This window comes from Rhodnius prolixus, unplaced genomic scaffold (assembly GCF_049639745.1).
Source record: "Rhodnius prolixus isolate KJV_2025 unplaced genomic scaffold, Rpr scaffold_9, whole genome shotgun sequence".
Lineage (NCBI taxonomy): Eukaryota > Metazoa > Arthropoda > Insecta > Hemiptera > Reduviidae > Rhodnius > Rhodnius prolixus.
In genome coordinates this window covers 15567758-15586614 of record NW_027411604.1, presented here as the reverse complement: position 1 = coordinate 15586614, position 18857 = coordinate 15567758, and the positions used below count along the sequence as shown (strand labels likewise).

Here is an 18857-nt window from a genome sequence, read left to right as displayed (position 1 = left end):
TTCTGCTTCGAAATCAAGCCACAATTGGGCTACAATTTGTTAGTCACTTCTCATGACTTCTTCATTTCACTCTCTTATGTTCAATATTTCTTTTGAAATCAGACATACCTTCTTATCGGCAAGTGGTTCAGGACCTCATTAATGAGGCATTATTGTCATTCATTCAAGAGACAGTTCTATAAAGTCTTACAAAAGCTAATATCTGAAAGTTGGAAGCCCAAATTAAAATCTTGAAATCGTCTAGTGGGGACCTATTCTCAGATTTAACGTAATTTCTTCTATAATTGTTCAAAATAATTATATAACACGAAGGCGTGTAAATAGTAGAAACTGAAAAATTTACAAGGTCAATAAATATTGAAAGTTGTTTTTTTTTTTTTAAAAAAAAAATGGCTATTAGAGAAACGTTCAACTGAAACATTATTCCCCATTTTGATCCTAAAATCTTTGATGATTCACAATCACTTTATTACTTTGTTTTATGATTCAAATTTTTCATACAAAGACATAACTGCTCCATAACTTACAAGATTAGAAGTTTTTACAGACATATTTATTTTTTATTTTTAACACATATAAGAGAAAAAAAAGTTAGTACCTGCAGTTAAAAATACATTTAATACTTCATTACTACAATTTATTAGTTAAATATTTTCTTATGATTAGTTTAACTGTAGGAAATATAGTAGGTATTAATTTAATCTGATATTTTGTGTAATGACTCGTGGTGAAAAACAAAATTCATTGGAACTTTTGCTATTAATCATAAGATCTAGTTACACTAATTATCAGATTAAAACAAATTTAAAAAGAAGAAGAAGAAGATATTTATTAGATACAAAAAAAAACAAAAACAAAAAAAATGATATAAATATAAATATATAAATAATTAATATACCCTAGTGACATGTTTTTGTAAGCAGAACACTATCGGGTGTGAAAAATATTGTGTATAAATTATTAAAAGAAAACAAAAAAAATGCAACTGTAATTAGTTGCTATGTTACCGCTCGCAATGTAAATATTATTCATATAAACAAAGATTGGTAATAAAAAATAATATGCGATATATATAGCGTTTGATTAATATACCATCATGTATTCTTTAATTTTTTATTTTATTTCTTATTGTTGTTTTAAATGATCTGCATGTTTTGTTATAATATTTAAATTTGCAGCTATAACCAGGGAGTAAAGTGATACTTGTTATTGCTAAAGTACTAAGGCAAAGAAGTCTTAAAGGCAACTATCTCAGCAAGTTTTTGGAATCACCTTAGTTCCATGGACAATAAATTTTCCAAGCAGTCACTGACATTAAGGATTCTGCATTTCTTCCAACTACGACATTCAACAAAGGTGGTGAAATTCGTCGGCAGAGATAGTTAGATCTTTCTACTTACTCAAAGGATCTGTCTCCTGCCATCTTTTATCTCTTCTGTCCAATACACAAGCAGTTCTCGAAGTAAGTTGTGTTGTATGTAATAAGATAGGTGTCAAAAATGGCAGTTTTCGATAGAAAAAAACAAAACCAAAAATGTTTATTTTGAATTGTGTTTAAATGATAACCTCACTTTAAATATTAGCGTTGAATTTTTGAGATAAGTCGTTTCATGTTCTTTTAATTCTAGTGTCCAACATTATGGTCGCCTTTTATTTTTAAAATACACATTTGTTTTTGTCACTTACTTTTTCGTAAAATATTCGTAAAAATATGCACACGATTGTTGAAATTAAGTCTACTATAAAAATCTTATAATAATCCGATTTGATTTTACTTTATAAACCTCCTTTCTGCTAGCTGTTATATCTCTTGCGTTGAAAATTGTGCACTTCAGTTGCAACTTCCCTGGTTATTAAATTATCTTTCATTCAGAAAGTGCACAGGATGAAACAGTAACAGAGATGTAGTTTGACTAAAGGGTAGGTCAAACAAAAGTCAAATTACGTCATGTTCAACTTTTTTATATATTTATTATTATAATTATTATATTCTTAAGTTTGACAGTCGTATTTTGAACAAAACTTGATTGTGATTTACCCAATATACGATAGATAATACTGGGTTATTTTTATAATGCACTCTATTAATTGTAAATTATACACCAAAGGCCAGAAATTCATTGACCAAGTCTAAAGGGAACGAATTCAGATGAATTACTCCATCATACTTCTGATAGCAACCAGCGATACTCGTTCTGTTATTATGACCTTGTACATTATTTTGTAAATTGTCCGTTGTTTAGTAATACAAGAAAATAATGTAAACGTTATTTAAAGTAAATAATGAACCTCTTTTAAATTTATTAGCAAGTCTGAAGTTTTAAACAGTTTAATGTCTTTTATTTATTAATTTTTTACAGACTGAGTCTGCAAAATAAGAGATGTAATTTTTAATAAGCTAATGTTTTTAGCACTAGGATCAGTACCTGTAAAAGGTTTTTCTATTGTTCTTGTTTATGTTGTAGTAGTATGCCAACTTAGAATATTTGGTCTACTTTCTTATTTCAAACATATTTTCAATGTTTCATCATTATTTTATTATTTGTTGGCACTGCTAATTTAGTATTTAGTATTAATGCTGAAGAAAAATGGTTGCTATTCATAACATTATTTTGAATTACAAAATCGGAAATATACTTCAAACAAAATAATTAACCCCATGCAAATCTCTGAATAACCTCCATTACTTGGTATAATCTTGACAGAGAAATATTGTACATAAATTCTCTTCATTGATTGAAGTTGATAATTGCGTTTTTAAGTATACAATTTCGTTTTTTTAATATAGTTTGTTAAATACAATATTTTTTTTATTGGTTCCATTGTTTCATCGAAAGGTAATAATAATTTTTGAAAGTAAAAACAAATTTTGCTAAATCATATTGTTTTCCACTCACAGAAATCATTTCTCTTGAATGAGAATCTAGTTTAAAAACAGAAATTAGCTTATAATTTTCAGCATTCAAACAATAACATTCACAGCTGCCATAGTTAGCTTCGTTCCCTCTGCTTTGTGCTCGTTGTCCAAATCATGCAGAATTGTACAAGACTTAGGCAGTTGGAATATTCTAATTATTTTTAATTAGCATTAGTGATTAATTATAGATCTGCTTTTCCTTATAAAGGCCTCAAATAATTTATTAAACCCTCAACAGTATTTAGCATTTTGTTGACCGAGAAAATATTTAGCCAGCTCAGGATGCTAATATATCGGAAATACTTATTCAAATTTTGACTTTAAGGGTAACCATTCTAATAACGTGAAGTTAAATGGTACCTTTACCATTTATTGTTCATGGCACACTTAAGATCTGCAGACAGTAAGTGCAAATACCTGGTTCAAGAACTGTAGCTCACCTTCCACTTTGCTCAGGTCTGATTACAAATAACTACGGAAGATTACTAAAGAACGTCCTGTGAAAATGCTTTCAGAAAGTTGAAGCCACCGTAGATCTGCTTAGATTGCAGAGCTGCAATGGATCTAAAGTCACTTCCTAACTGTGCTCAATAATCCCTCAACCCATAAAACTGTAAGTTTTTTGAATTTATCTTTTTTATTTATGTACTTATTCTTTGGAAATTGATATTAATTAGATAATATAATTTGAAAATGTATAAAGAATGATTTATTTCACTATGCCAAAAAAGTTAATACTGAATAATTATCAAAATAATTTCTTGGGATTGATAGTTTCTTAAAAAGTTGAATTTATGTTGTTTTTATGTATAAAGAAAAAAAAATTGCTGAAATTCATGACTAACATTGCAAAAAAAGCAAAAGTAATTTATAATAATACTTTTCAAATTAAATAACATACAAAACTAAATTTAGAGTAAACTTAAAATTTAAAAGAAAAAGAAAAGCTTAAACATTCTCACCAAAAAAATCCTGTTATCACAGTAGATTGGAACAAAACGAAATATAAATACATATATTTACAAATTAAATATGGACCAGTTCACTAAGAGCTTTACACATATTGATACATGTTTCAAGTAGAGAAAATTTAAATAAAACATGGACTTTTAATGAGGAAAAATGAATGCAAATGCTAGCATTCCTTGCTATCTAGCGATGATTCAAAGAACTACAATTAAAAAGTAGTTCTTTAAAGTCCCACTAGGTAGCATAGGCATGCATTTTTACTGTATTTGGCAAGAGAAGGTTCTGAGATCTTGGTTAATTTCCCAATTTCGAGTTTTCACTCGACACTTATCGTCATTTAATAGCTTTTTGCCCAAACTAAAAGCACACACTTTTCACTCTGAGAAAAAAAAATTAATCATTACTACAAAAAGATAAGAGAAGAGATGCTGTTAGAAATTAAGCAGTAAGTAATTAGTTGCTAGCTGTGCTAACGGTATAAAAATAAATAAGTTGATTAATTTTCAAGCTAGACTGCCAGTTTCAATTTATTAGCTTTGGAGAATAAAATAATTAAATAAAATAATAATATTTCGTTCGGCCCGTGAAAAAAGTTTTCTTTCCAATTTGGCCCAAAGGCAAAAACTGTTGGGCACGCTTGGTTTAGGCAGAAGTATATCTTGCATTTTTACATAGACATTTTAATTAATGCTTACATGTAAAAAAAAATATATTTGCTGGATAATTAATTTTATTTTTCATTGTCAAAAAATCTAAATTACAACCATCACGGTTCCATACACATTTTTGGAGCGAAAAATCTTTGTGTAATATCTATGAACAACATAAGGTTTTCTGAGCTAACAAGGAGCAAAGGAATAGGTCTTTCTCAGCTATACTAGAAAAACGATTATGTATTATGCACGACACAAGATAAAAGCTTAAAGACAGATTACTAATTGTAGATAATGTTATGAAACCGACAAGTTCGTCATGTATTCTGCTTGAATTAATCGAATGAAAAGTATGTTCACCTTCACACTGGGTAATTAAAAGAAACAATAAAAGAGTGAATAAAATTAAAAGAAGTCAATACTAAGTTAGTTACAATCACACAAATGTACTAGATGAGTAAACGTAGGTGAAGCGTGAATATTTCCCTTACTTTAATCCTATATTATTAACTGGTCGTAATAAATATGAAAAAATTGTGATTCTGAAGTTTTCATTTTCAAATTTATGAAATTATACAGTGTTGACGTGCAAGCAATAGCCATCAAATGTAAGGAGGGGTTACAGTCACAAATGATAATTTACCATCATTATTATCGGACGGCCTTGTTCATCATGTCCACCGTATACTTATATAAATACAATGGTAATATTAACTATGACTTTTATTCGTAATTTAGCCAACATTCCATGAGTTTCGTAGAGTGAATATACAAAGTTATGTATGTGCATCTAGTTCCGTTTATATGTATATTAATATTAGAAATTAATTAAATGTAACTAGGAGAACTATTTCTTCATATTGTTATTTTTAGCTTCTAACTTAATGGATACTTTGTTTATTTCAGTTTTCAACTAATATGTACATAACTAATTACTTGACGACATGTCTTATTTTTATTGGCGTCTCCCAATCTAAGAAAAAGATACGTAAGCTATTTTTTGAAAATCAATAATTATAATCGTACCATTATCTATTTGAAATTTATGCAAAATTATTCCAGTACATTTTGTTATTTTGCAGCTGATTACATTCATGTTTGTCATCAATCCGATCCAGATCTAAATCAATGTATTAAGAATTCTATAGAAGATCTAAGGCCACTATTAAAAAATGGTAAATTTTAAAAGAGTTTCCCAAAATAATAACTTCAAGTATAATAATATGTATTAACACTTATTGGGCTTCAAGGTAACACAACTTGAAGGTTTTAAGCTACTGTCTAGCAGCAGTCTTCTTGGTCTGCCAAGCTTTCCCATAAGAGCTCCCTCTCTTAGATTCTCTAACCATAATAACTGTAATCGAAACGGACATTCTGACTGAGGTAGAAGTATTCCTGCTTTCCTAAATCACTCATCACTAATCTGGAACTCAGGACTATCAGGGAAACTGAAGTTCATGCAGACATTTTGGGGAAAGGGGATATTTTGGGCGTCTTGAGTTTAATTTCACATGAAAGAGGAGTATTTGAACTAAGTCTAGGGAGATTGTGACAGAGAACTAACTCTCCTGCCTATAAATCCCTGTTAGCTAGACACTTGTATCTATAATGTCCCAACTAGAATACATTTATGAGATATACACTTTTCGTTTAATTTTAAGAAAATAAGTTTTATCACAGTTGCAGTAAGAGAAAAGCGTTTATGTGTTATCATTAGTTTATTTTTTCAACACGAAAATACTTTCATTTCATTCCTTAATAAAGAAATACAAATTTTGAATCTGGAAAGTACTGCCCTCTATTAAGCCAAAAGCTTTACAATGTTGTAATATTTTCATCATACAACTTCTTTAAATTACTTGCAGGTTTACCTGAACTTGGAGTACCATCTATCGAGCCATTGGTTATAAAAGAACTGATTGCCACTCAAGGTACTGCACTTACCGTTACCACTAAAGATATCAAAGCATACGGTGGCGGTAACTTTACCATAAAGAACTTGCAGTAAGTTTTGTTTATTTAATTTTCAATTAGGGTGCGTTTGTTAAGGAAATTATTATGAAAGAAAAATGTTATGTTTTAGCGTTGATGTAACCAATCACAGATATGATTTTACATTGGGATTTGATCATCTTCGATTGGAAGGCAAATATGATGTCGATGGGAAAATTATAATGATTATGGTTAAAGGCACTGGCAACATGGAAGCTGATGTGTGTAAGTTTTATTTATTAGAAATGAATATTTGTATTTCAATGAAGAACCTTTACCGCCCTTCTGATACGACTCACTCAGTTCTTGGAATTGCCGCAATACTGATGCTCTCTTAAGGGTTTCTTAGTATTTTTGGTTTACGTAAAGTTAGAAAACAATAGATAGAATATAACCGAACAGCCTACGCCATTGCGGATCTATTGTGATACTTCAAAATATTTAGGAAGCACATTTTTTTAAAATAATTTTCTCAAACTTTCAATATTAACCGAATTGAACACTGGCTAAATTGTTTTTCTATAAATATATTTAGATGACGTTGAAGGAGCTGTTACAATGGAAAGTGAATTATATACTAAAGAAGATATAAAACAAGTTCGATTTACTGCAATGACGGTGGATGCCAAGGTTGGAAAGGGTAAAATCTTGTTGGACAATCTCTTTGGGGGTGATAAACTAATTGGTAAGTGAAAGAACATTCATCAGTCACTTATATACTTAAAATAAAATAAAAAATAATATTAACATGCAACAACATGCATTTGTGCAAGTGATTGCTGTAACTGAACAAAAAAGTAGGTGGAAAGTAACGTATATCTCTAAAGAGGTCACTAATTTGAATTATTCGATAGGCATCAAACACCATTAAAATGGACCATCTAAATGTACACATTACAAACTTTTTTCGTGCAACAAATCCACCACACTTGTTTATAAAAGAATTTTTTCATTATTCAAATGTGTATTTCATTAAACTTTCTCCATTTATTAAAATTTGGTTGAACATCTGGGAATATTATTTTTAGTGAAAGAATGATCATTTAAAGAAGAAATAATGAGTTTTTTCTGTTTACATGATAGAAAAATAAACGAAATCAGGAAGCTATGATCGTTAAATAGTTATAGATGCCAAGCTGAAATATTAACAAACTAAGCTTCAGATAAATAAAATAAAATTTCTTTCATCTAACACATAGTATGTTACACGAACTTTTCAAATTTTATCAAAGAAGTTTTTGTAAAATAATACAAATGATTTAAAATTAAGTACAAAATCTAAGTAGGTTTACTGAACTCCGTCTGCTAATCAGCAGGTGACGTACAGCCCACTTGTATTAGGGGAAGTTCTGTCTGTTCAGGAGATCTCTTGCGATTTTATTTCAATCACAATCCAGTTTAATGTTTTGGTGCCAATTACGATTTTGAATGCAAATATCGGCAAGGACTGATGTCAGGAATTAGAAAACCATCAATATTAAGAAGTAACAAGCGGTTAAAGAAGGCCAATATGAACTCTGGCTCACAGCCACCTAATTTTTGGTTTAATACCTCAACCACTGACCATGTTCAATGAAGCCTCTCGCCATTTGAGCCAAATTATTAGTTTACAATTCAGACTTGTTTACCAATCATGTCTGTGTCACACTAGCGATTTTTTGTTTTGTTTTTTTAATTATTTTAAATAAGGTATCAAAATGTACTGCATAGATTTAATATAAATTCTTGATCATAGGTGAAACAATAAATGCAGCGATCAATTTAAATTTCCCGTATTTTATAAATGAATTGAAACCAATGATATCACAAACTTTAACTACCTTTATATTGGAATCAGCAAATAACATAGTTGATGGACTTTCTTACGAAGATTTGTTACCAGCTTAATGAAAAAACTATGTATGTATTTTTTATTTGTAATTTTATCATAATCAAGTTTCATTATAAATATTAAAAACTGATGTTTTGAAAATGATTTATTTTAATAAATAAAATAAATGCATGTAGTTTTCCAATCAGGAAAGTTGCATCTTTTCTAAAAACAAATCTACCTTTTCTTACTTAAAACGGGAAAACATAACGTTATTCCAGTATTTGAGTGATAAATCTAATTTCGTGAATTCATTTTTCTTCTGATTTTACGAAAATATTATGAAATTAATTAAACTAAACAATTATTCTTTTGATGCAAAAGCGTAAACTTGTTAGATATATACCAAGCATTGAAATCATTCTTATCGCAGTTTTTAGGCAGCCAGTCAACTAGAACAAAAATAATGAACTGGAGACAATTCCTGCTTCCAAATAATTGTCTGCTATGTGTACTAACAATAGAATTCACGAAACTTCTTCTAATTCAAATTGGCGAGATTAAATTTGAATTATATGATTAGATGTGCGTTAAAGTAATTTGTATGACGCATTTCAAAAGAAAATTTGTAACAAATGTTACTGGAGGAAAACCAAAATTCTTAACACAAACAAATTAACAACAATAATTCATTAATTTATTTAGTTTTTTTACAATACTTTAAAAGTTTATTTTGTATCTTTATTTTGTCAAGCATCCTAAAAATAAACCAACAAGCAAAAATTAAAAACATAATCAGTATTTTGAAGTGGGAGAATTTATCACAAAGAGTTTTGCCTCACCTCAATACAAAGATAAAAAAAAAAAGTATATTTGAATTAAGTACACATTTAATGACTTATCAGGATAAGTATTTAGTTGTATTTTATTATATTTGATTTTAAGACAATTATTAGATTAAAATAAAACTTGTATGACAAAAAAATTCAAAACAAAATTTTGATAAAATGATATTTTGGTCTTTTATTAAATGGTATAATTTTTAAATATAAAAATAAATTATATAAATACTTCTCTTTTTTTTAAATAGATTTTTCACTATTTATTTACTTGTATAATACATTAAAACATTTAGGAAAATTGTTTATATTTTATTTTCCTTACCATATTATTATTTATAATATATGAAATTTATATCGTCAATAAAGATTAGAACTTTTAAAGTATATTGTTGCTCAGACTCTCTGAGTGCACCTAGATATTAATAATTTTGTAGATTAACTTATTTTTAAAAACGAAACAAACGCCAAACTGTTGTATCAAAATACAATTTTGGCATGAGGAAGAACTCTTATAATAAATAGGTAGTAATAAAGGCTCTGGAATCTTATAGTTTAATCTGATAGATTTTTATTTTTTAGAAATATTTGTTTGTTTAGAAAATATGTAAAGTTTTTTAATTTATATACAGCTCCAACCTGTTAGAATTTATGCTTATAATCCACATCAAAGTGCAATTTTTTAAGTTCATAAGTCAATAATTGTCATAAATAATATTAAAAAATGATTTGATAATTTATTTTCCCTAAAAAAAAGAAGTTGTTTAAAAAATTTGCATATTTACAAGTAGTTATTATTTCTAACTTATCACAAAAGTCAATTTTATAAGGAAGGATTGTACAAAATATTTAATATGTACACATTACTTATACTTTAAAATATTTATATAGGTATGTAAATTTTATTTGGACTAAAAGTACTTTTTATTTCCAAAAAGTTTGCTCATTTACTCTTTCAATTGTAAATTTACAATTCAGTCACTTGCTTTGGTTTCCTTCTCATGACGGTGTGGAGCTTTGCCTTTAATGGATTTACTTTAAGTGTAAATGTGGTAGGCAAATGATAATTTTAGGAAAATAGTTTATACTATTGCCACAAACATTTTATTTTTTTTATAACTATCTTTTGCGCAAATAAATAAATAAATAAATAATAATTTTGCAATAATTTGAATAGCAAAACGTCAAAAAAAAAAAAAAAATTATTCCACAAATTACGGTAATTAAAAACGTGCATGTTGAATTGCTATTTGGGTTTAGGATTTCCATAAAGTATTGAACCCCGATTATGCCAATGTACTAACAATATGTCAATGAAGAGCACATTAATAGAATGATTAAGAAGAAACACACTTTGGCTGATTACGTGGATCAAGGTTTGTATACATCCCAATATTAAGCTAAAATAATAAGTTTGGTTAGGCTGGGAAAATAGTAACAAATATTATTTACATGCTTTAGTATCTATTGTTCGAATAATGTTATTCGTCTGGTAACTTTGTCACGAGCTCTAGGACAACAGCACTTAGTACATCCAAAGGAACAGCAGGGTTCAGCACAACATGGTTTAATACACTTGAATCTACGTTTCAGGCTTGACCTAAAAAATTTTTTATTGCTGATATAACGGTATATACTGGAGGATTGCCCATAGAAAACGTTATAACCCCAAAATAGCTCGTGCAATGAAAAGTGACTCATTTTAATGAATGGTGCAATGAGGTTTGAAATTTCTGCTAAGATAATTGTGGTCACACTCTTTTGTTATGCTCGTCAAATCTCACTCAAAATGCTTTAAAATCAGGTGTTATGGTTGAAAGAACACGCTAGAGAATCTTGACAATAAAGATAGATTGAAAACAGCCATTATTACTGCACCATTTCCATGGCTACCTTGGGATAATTCTAGTGTAAATAAATAAAACGTTGTGTTCACGCTTGACAAGCATTGGAATGACCTTGAAAACGAAAGAAGGGCACTTATTATGCTGATATACAGCCTTGAATCCCCCATAAAACCGAGGTTTTTTTTTGAGCTGGGGATAGAAAAGCAATCATCAGCAATTTTTCACTACAATTATACGACTTAGGTTTAGCCATAACCTTACGAAACTTATCTATACATACATCGTATGTGCAGTTTACAAAATTAAATACGCAGGCTGAACATCTACAGAAAATGAAAGAAAGTTTTGAGCTTTTTTTTTTAATATATTGACAGTTGCACACATTTGAAATCAATAGTAAAGAATATTAATAAATATGTTGAATTTTCCAGCTCTCAGAAAATATTGAATGTTTTGTGTATATACAAAACCAAAGGATGCACTAACAAAACAGTTATTGTCATCTTTAAAAAGCTTAGTGGCAACATAAAATAATTATCCCATTCGCTAAGTAAAGAAAATAATATTACTTTTTTATAGTCAGGCGCTTCCCCTACTGTACGTAAATATGCACATTTACTAGCGCAGCTAAGATTAACATTTAACAATTAAAATTAGGTCACAAAAATGGTTGGTCAAGCATATTATACCCATTTTTCAAAATAAACTAAAAGCTACTCACCTAACAGCATCATGGAGTAGTACTTGTTTACCTCGAAAAATGACGTTTAAATAGACAGAAAGAAACAGACTCCTCTTCGAATTTTTTGACATTTTTTATTTTTGAAAAATTACTTTACTAACGTACTACCACTTATATGTGTATATATCAGTTCTCAGCCCCAAAATATCTGAGATAAAGAACTCCCTCCAGCAAGTTTAGTTCATGTCTCAATTAAATACTCTTCTATCTAAAGTTCGCCTTATAGTTTCAGATAATTATTTCCTATAAAAATAAATGAAAATAAAATCATAAGTTTTTATCCTAATCGATTTCAAAAATGGAAGGCTAATTCAGTTTGAATAGTGAAATATTTGAGATTGATTAAAGAAGAGAATTAGAAACTTCTTAGAAGGATACGATCTGTTATTACAAAAAGTTGTAGAAGGATTACGTAAGGGATCTTATAAAATGTTCTAGAAATACGATAAAAACTTGGTGAAAAGCAAACAAGAAAATTGAGGACGTACTAATATCAACAACTAATTGTTTCTAAGAACAGCTTAAGTGTATTTAGTGAGTCATCTCCCAGAGGGACAATTATTTTTTCTAAGTAAATTAATTGCTAAAAAAATTGTCTGAGATGAAAATGACATTATCGGACGGTCTGACAAAAAGATTACTTACTGTATAATAAGTAACAGGTAACGCAAGAAAAAATTTGACAACAAATAAGAGAAGGAATCTTAGATTTCAGCCACAATTAGTCAAATAGAAAAAACATTTTATTGTTAGAATATTTTTTAGCTCTTCACTTTTTTTTCTCCTCCAAAATATATCATTTTAAATGTAAATTTCCATCTAGGAAGTATTTATATTCTGATTTTAGAATTTTTAATAGAACAATAACAAGATAACTTGATAAGAGATAGTGGAAAATAAAGGCAAAAGTAAATTCAGTATAAAGCTAATTCTGTTGCGTTACTAAAACATTTCATACTTCATAAAAACTATAATCTACGGACATAGTCAAGGCCGCAGGTAACAGCCATCTTGAAATATAAATCGAGCCGTATAGAAAAATTGAAATTTAAATAAATGCCACTACAACAAAGTTCCACTTTCTTAAGTTAATAATTACATAAAGAATATAACATTTATTTATAAAATATTTTTTAATATTTATTTATTTTTTTGTCTTAAAACTGGAAGTGCTTTATATTATTAGAAGTAATAATCTTTTTATATATTCTAAATATTTCTTTCAAAAATTAGTTGAAAACATTTCTTTTTTAAAATTAATTCAACTAATAAGCCTTTCTAAAATATTTACTTTCCTAATACCGTCTTAGATTAAGTAATTTTTATTTACTTTATTTTTACCCAACATGGTAATGAATATTTTTCTTTTTCATTAAATTTTTAGAAATATTTTGTACATATAAATACATTGCAGCCAAATTATTTATAAAATTTGGTAGAAAAAAAAACAAAGCACGTATCAAGACGTACTTTAAACACCCGTATTGATTACAACAAACACAAAATTCTTGTGTCTGTAAAAAATATATACATATTTATTTCTGTTTCTTTTTTTTTTATCTCCAAAATATTACGATTTACTTAAATTTATTTATGAATTAAAACAGGTTTGTAGTATGTAGGCCAATGGATGAAGTTTGCGTTTTTTTTTTTCGCCCCATATATTCCTAAGTGAATTAGGATCATTTTGGTGAATGAATAAAGCGTCTTCTTGATAGCAGGCAGTTTCTGGGACTGGATGTATCAAGGCGAATAGAACTACCTTCAGTCAGGTGACTCCAGGCAGGAGCTCCACTAAATTAAAAAAAAAAAAAATCATTAATTTTGGTACACGAAACAATATATTTATTTACACATGTGGGAGAACTAATAGTACCAATAAAAACATTGCAGTTATGACATTCAAAGCAAAAGAAAACTTTAAACTTTTACTAACTAACACACGAAAACACAGCGAAGGAAAGAAAAGATTGGTATCAGCTGAAAGAGATACAGGGAGATTACAAAGACTTAAAAATTTTTTAGAAAATTAGGTCTGGTCTTGTCTTGTCATCTTCAAGAACTCAATCAGGTAGGGATCTAAAAATAAAATCACAAATTTTACCAAACGGCTTCTATAACCCATCTGTTAGAGGGGCCTTGAAGACTCAATACTACAACGGGGGGGGGGGGGAAATCAATGAAACCTTTAGTCAATTATCGAGTATACCATAACGGGAATGAATTTGTTTAGGTTTAACTCTATTTCGTACCGTGGATCGCACAAAAAACGTTACGCGAGGATACACGGGCCCGCGGGTTGCCAAGACCTGCATTAAAGTGATAATTTGTATTAGGCCGTCTTACAGTTGACTCTGACTTCAGTAGAAACATCTGGCCTACCTGCGTAGCTCAGCTGTATGTGTGATAGTTGAGAGAAGGAGATGAAGGAGTTCTTCGTGGGACGTTCGTATGAATTCCTGAGGTGCTACTGCCTACAGCGCCACTAACACTGTTTACTGCCACATCATGTGCCCAGCTATGTCTGTAGGGAGGTGGACGTTCGCTTATTGTACATTCCTCACCTAGCCACCAATCGGTGCTCCCTTGGGAATGTCTATTTCTTCCAACATTCCGGCTATTGTCCAATACATCACCATCAACGCATCGTTCGTTGTCGGTGCTGTTGTCACCGCAATGGCTATTGCTTGCTGTCTTAGTAGTGGTTGAAGCTAGATCTGGATCCAGACCTAGCCACCTTAAGACTTTGCGAGGATTGGATTCGACAAATCTGCGGAAACTGAAATTCATTAATAAAAAAGTTATATTATTCTAAATGTAATTAACTTACATATTTTACCTATATGGTTTTTCTTTACAATGCTATTATCACTCTTTATGACGCTTAAATTAAAGTTGATCTAAAAGAGACTAGTAAGAATAAAGAATAGTTCAGAACATGATAGCAATGTAAAGAGAAACTGAGTGAAAAAATAAATACCTCGTTAATTCAAATTAATTATTATTTTAAAACTATTAATGTAAATAAAAATAATTAATTGTACAAAAAATACCTCTGCAACTGAAAAGAGTATGGATCAGTTTGTGTTTGTGCATCAGCCAATCGATAGCCTCCATAAGTTTCTAGATCCGCCCAGGCTACTTGATGATGGTGATGGTGTTGGTGAGGATTATTGTGATGATCTCTTCTGAATATTTCTGGAGGTTGTGAAGCACATCTTAATATTTCAGTTGACAAAGCGTGGTGATGCACACCACTATGGTGTGGTAAATCTGGATTGGAATATGCAGGATATCTAACGCCAGCTGTAGCACTAGTAGCACTCAATTCTTGCAAAGCGTGAATTGCATTGCGCACCTGTTCAGAAGTGATTTAAAAAATTGTTAACATTATGAGCTATTAATGCTCTTTCAACAGAATATTTAAGCAGAGATTCATAACTCTAAAATTATTGGCAATCTGCAATCGATAGGATAGAACAAAAAAAAAAGTCTTTAAACTAACCTCTTGGCTTAAAGTTGCTACATGCTGATGTAAAGAAGACACTTGAGTATTTAATCTCTCCCGATTTACATCAGAATTCTGTCTATCCCTTCAAGAAAGATAATTTAACAATTATAAACATGTTTTTAAGATTCCATCTTAAAATGATTATTATACTGTAAAAAGAGGGAAGGGATTAGCTATGAGGTTAGCATACTGGACTCCCACGCGGAGGTCCCGGGTTCGAATCCAGCAGCTGACCCTTAGATTTTCTCTTCCTAGGAGCTTCTTACAGCTCACTGTCCGGTGATGGACAGTGTTGTCTGTATCGAGAGAACACTGTCCGGAGGCCGGCAGTGCACTGAAAAAAGCTCCGGGCGCTAATAACCTCAGCTGTTGATGCGCCAAAATAATAATAATAATAATAATATACTGTAAAAAGTACCTAGAATATTTGTGCCTTGGTGAGACTCCATCCAAAGGTGATTTGTTATGCAGCGAAACAGGAGACACTTGACCATCTTCTTCTTCAGCGGCATTTTCATCATCTTCACTGATAGAAGGTAAAGTCAATGTCGGCATACCATTCATATCCGAGTCCTAAAGTAATTAAATTTTTTAAGTTTTATCAGTACAAATTAACAATATATTTTCTTACAGTATCAAAAAACATAATTGGAGGGCCACTAATAAGGTGGGTAACTCCTCACATGTTATATCTAGTCATGTGCCTATAGTTGTTAATTCCAATAAAGTTATCACATAAAAATAATAATATTACAAATTAAATAACTTCTAAATAGATCTTTATTTTTTGTTCCTATAACATAAAACTGACATCCATTCGATTCTTCCAGCACTAGATACCAACAGATCGAAATATGCATTTAATTCTCAATTGATTTCTGAAAATCTTCTCTATATCACTCTCTTCATTAGTTAGTAATAAAACCCCTAATCATCATCTGTTTTTGTTTCGTATTGTTCGAAAAAGAAGTCGTTATCTCGCAAAATAATTTATTTAATATGTTATGACTTTATTATAGTACCTCCGAAAAACCAAATGGAACATCATTAAAATACTTACTTCTGCTTCGTATCCTTCTCTTAGGTTATACGTCAAATCATGTTTTATATCTCTTGCAAACATTTGCTGATATTCAGGATATAATTTAAGTACATCTACTAAACCGTGTATATTAACACATTTGAGATCACAATAAGTTAAAGCTTTTACATCGCAACTCGACTTTACAACTGCATCTCCATTACTAGAATTTAAATGTAGATTAATATCGCAACCTACCAGATCACCTTTACCTAAAATAAAAAGAAACCTTGTATTACAAGTCATGTACCTGAATTTTATTTTCTACTAAAACAAATTAATAAGAATAATAATAATAATAATGATGATGATGATAATGATAATAATAATAATAGAAATTCTCACCTAATATGGCGACAACCATATCATTTTGTACGACTTCCATAGAACCATTACAAAGGTAGTAAAACGATGCCAATGCATCACCTTTATGTATTAAATATTCACCAGGAGCACAAAAATTTGATCTAATATGTAATGAAAGTAACTTTAGGCAACCTTGTGAAGCTGATTCAAAAATGGGTAACTGCAATATCTCTCTATGTAAATGCATTGATACATCTCCTCGTAATTCATCGGGGAATTCTTTCAAAGTCTGAAAGAAAAAATCAATAATTGTTCTTTTAATTCTATAAAATAAAAATAATATAAGGGATTAGCTGATTGGTTAGTGCACTGAATTCCCACGCAGAGATATCAAGTTCGAGTCTAGCTGCTGGCCCTTAGATTTCCACTTTATAGAAACCTCTTACAGCTCACATTCCAGAGATGGAAATGTTGTCTATAACGAGAGAGCACTCGGAAAAAGACTTCGGGCACCAATGAACTCACATGTTGACGCGCCATTATTAAACAATAATTATAATAATAAAAATGAAGTAAATATTTCATTGATAATGCAGTTATTAAAAAATAAATTACTTGATTTATGTCAATGCCATGGTTTAATGACCACATTGTTTGAAAATAATCTTGCATTCTTTGTTTTAGCACTTTCGGTATTTGATGTAATGTAAGAAAATCCTTAAGATCCCGCCATTTTGTTTGATATAAAGACCTCCTCAGATACATTCTTTGAATAATAGCAGTTACATTTCCAAAAACCACAGCATGCATCAAAGCTACACAAAAATTCAAAGTAAAATTAAGTTAAGAGTTCACCAAAATTTTGTAAAATGCCTATGTTTAGAGGAATTAGATCTGGTGTTAATGCACTCATTAAGATGAATTAATGTTTAAAAGCAATCTTCATTTCGGACCATATTTTATAATAAGCTCACCTCCGATAAGCATGGTGATAATACTAAATATTTTCTCAGGACTGGTGTTAGCGGAAACATTTCCGAAGCCGACACTTGTAAGTGATGAACATGTGAAATATAGAGCTGTAATATATGATTCTGACCTGGAGACATTATCTATATCTACTTTAAGACGTTCTGCTAAAGTGTGGATCCAACCTAGAAACAATAAATTAAAATAAAAAGAAAATATTTAGTAATATAATTCAATAACATATCTAAAAGAAAGTTTATTGTAGGAAAAGAATTAGAAGCTGAAGCTCACTGAGTCTTTATTCAGATCTAGATGAATTAAAAATGAAAGGTTAACTTGCATAGAAAACCCAACGTAGAACCAATAGATACTTTAAAATGAGTCTTAAGTAATGAAGAAAAAGAAATAACAACGGTGAAAACGCAGAGAGAAGTGCCATTTGTACATGGTTAAACATTACATGGTGCCATTTTTACATGCACACATTTTTACATGGTTAAACAATCACCCACTAATCTAATTAGGAATCATTCATTAAACGTAACATTTTCTGACTAAAAGAGAAACTCGTAGAAGTAGGCCCAGTTAGCTAAAACTAAAGCGGTCCTATAGAAAGAATTTGAGAAGTAAAATAAAAGAATTTATTACTGGAATGTTGCATTATTTCTTACCAAGATCCCATTCAGGATCATATCTTGCACGTTCCTTTTCAGCAATAACATACCATAAACAGGCAAGCCAATGGGCTACCAAAGTAAATGATAACATAAGCAATGTAAGTATCATCGCAGAATACTGTGCGTAACGGTCCATTTTTTGCAACAATCTGGCTAACCGCAAAAGCCTTGTCAACTTCAACAAATGTATTTTCCCTTGGCCAGCCTCCTGAAAAACGAAATACAATTTGAATTTAGTTATACTATACATTATTAAATATATAATATTTGTTTAAAAACTTATTACTATATTATTTTTCATGAAATTAAATAAAAAAATTGGTAGAGAAAGTTGCCTTTTGGGTTTGTCATCCTGTTGTAGCACTAACAAGTACTTCTCCGCTATATACGTCAAAAGCATACAACAGATCAAATGGTATAGCTGCCAGAAGATCTACAATGAACCATCCTTTTAGATAATTCACAGCTATAGAACTAGATTTGGAGACTACTTCACCTTTACGATTGACATATGTTGTTCGGAAATTGAGAATTATATCTGAAA

General features: G+C 30.0%; 2 protein-coding genes across 2 annotated transcripts in view; one reads left to right on the top strand and one right to left on the bottom strand.

The window, feature by feature from the left end:
- Positions 1-5180: 5180 nt before the first annotated feature.
- On the top strand, positions 5181-10315 carry LOC141454289 (protein takeout-like). The gene is made up of 8 exons (XM_074128388.1): positions 5181-5319; positions 5446-5527; positions 5622-5714; positions 6405-6543; positions 6623-6756; positions 7067-7216; positions 8267-8430; positions 8775-10315. The coding sequence occupies exons 2-7, from the start codon at positions 5458-5460 to the stop codon at positions 8416-8418; spliced, it is 738 nt and encodes a 245-aa protein (XP_073984489.1). The 5' UTR covers positions 5181-5319; positions 5446-5457; the 3' UTR covers positions 8419-8430; positions 8775-10315.
- A 2246-nt stretch (positions 10316-12561) lies between these two features.
- LOC141454292 (voltage-gated delayed rectifier potassium channel KCNH8-like) overlaps positions 12562-18857 on the bottom strand; it is a 218381-nt gene continuing 212085 nt past the window's right edge. Inside the window, exons 7-17 of the mRNA XM_074128390.1 lie at positions 18688-18851; positions 18308-18521; positions 17642-17821; positions 17283-17482; positions 16707-16956; positions 16341-16573; positions 15699-15853; positions 15275-15362; positions 14823-15127; positions 14152-14548; positions 12562-13563 (exon numbers count right to left, since the gene is read on the bottom strand). Coding sequence (XP_073984491.1) covers positions 14161-14548; positions 14823-15127; positions 15275-15362; positions 15699-15853; positions 16341-16573; positions 16707-16956; positions 17283-17482; positions 17642-17821; positions 18308-18521; positions 18688-18851 — 2177 coding nt within the window. The 3' untranslated portion in view covers positions 12562-13563; positions 14152-14160. The remainder of the gene's footprint in view (positions 13564-14151; positions 14549-14822; positions 15128-15274; positions 15363-15698; positions 15854-16340; positions 16574-16706; positions 16957-17282; positions 17483-17641; positions 17822-18307; positions 18522-18687; positions 18852-18857) is intronic.

Excerpts from the sequence above, each read along its gene's own strand:
- LOC141454289 (XM_074128388.1), top strand. The coding sequence starts at position 5,458 with ATGTACATAACTAATTACTTGACGACATGTCTTATTTTTATTGGCGTC. Across the intron at positions 5,715-6,404 it reads AAGGCCACTATTAAAAAATG|GTTTACCTGAACTTGGAGTA; the intron begins GTAAATTTTAAA and ends AATTACTTGCAG. Across the intron at positions 6,757-7,066 it reads CAACATGGAAGCTGATGTGT|ATGACGTTGAAGGAGCTGTT; the intron begins GTAAGTTTTATT and ends AAATATATTTAG.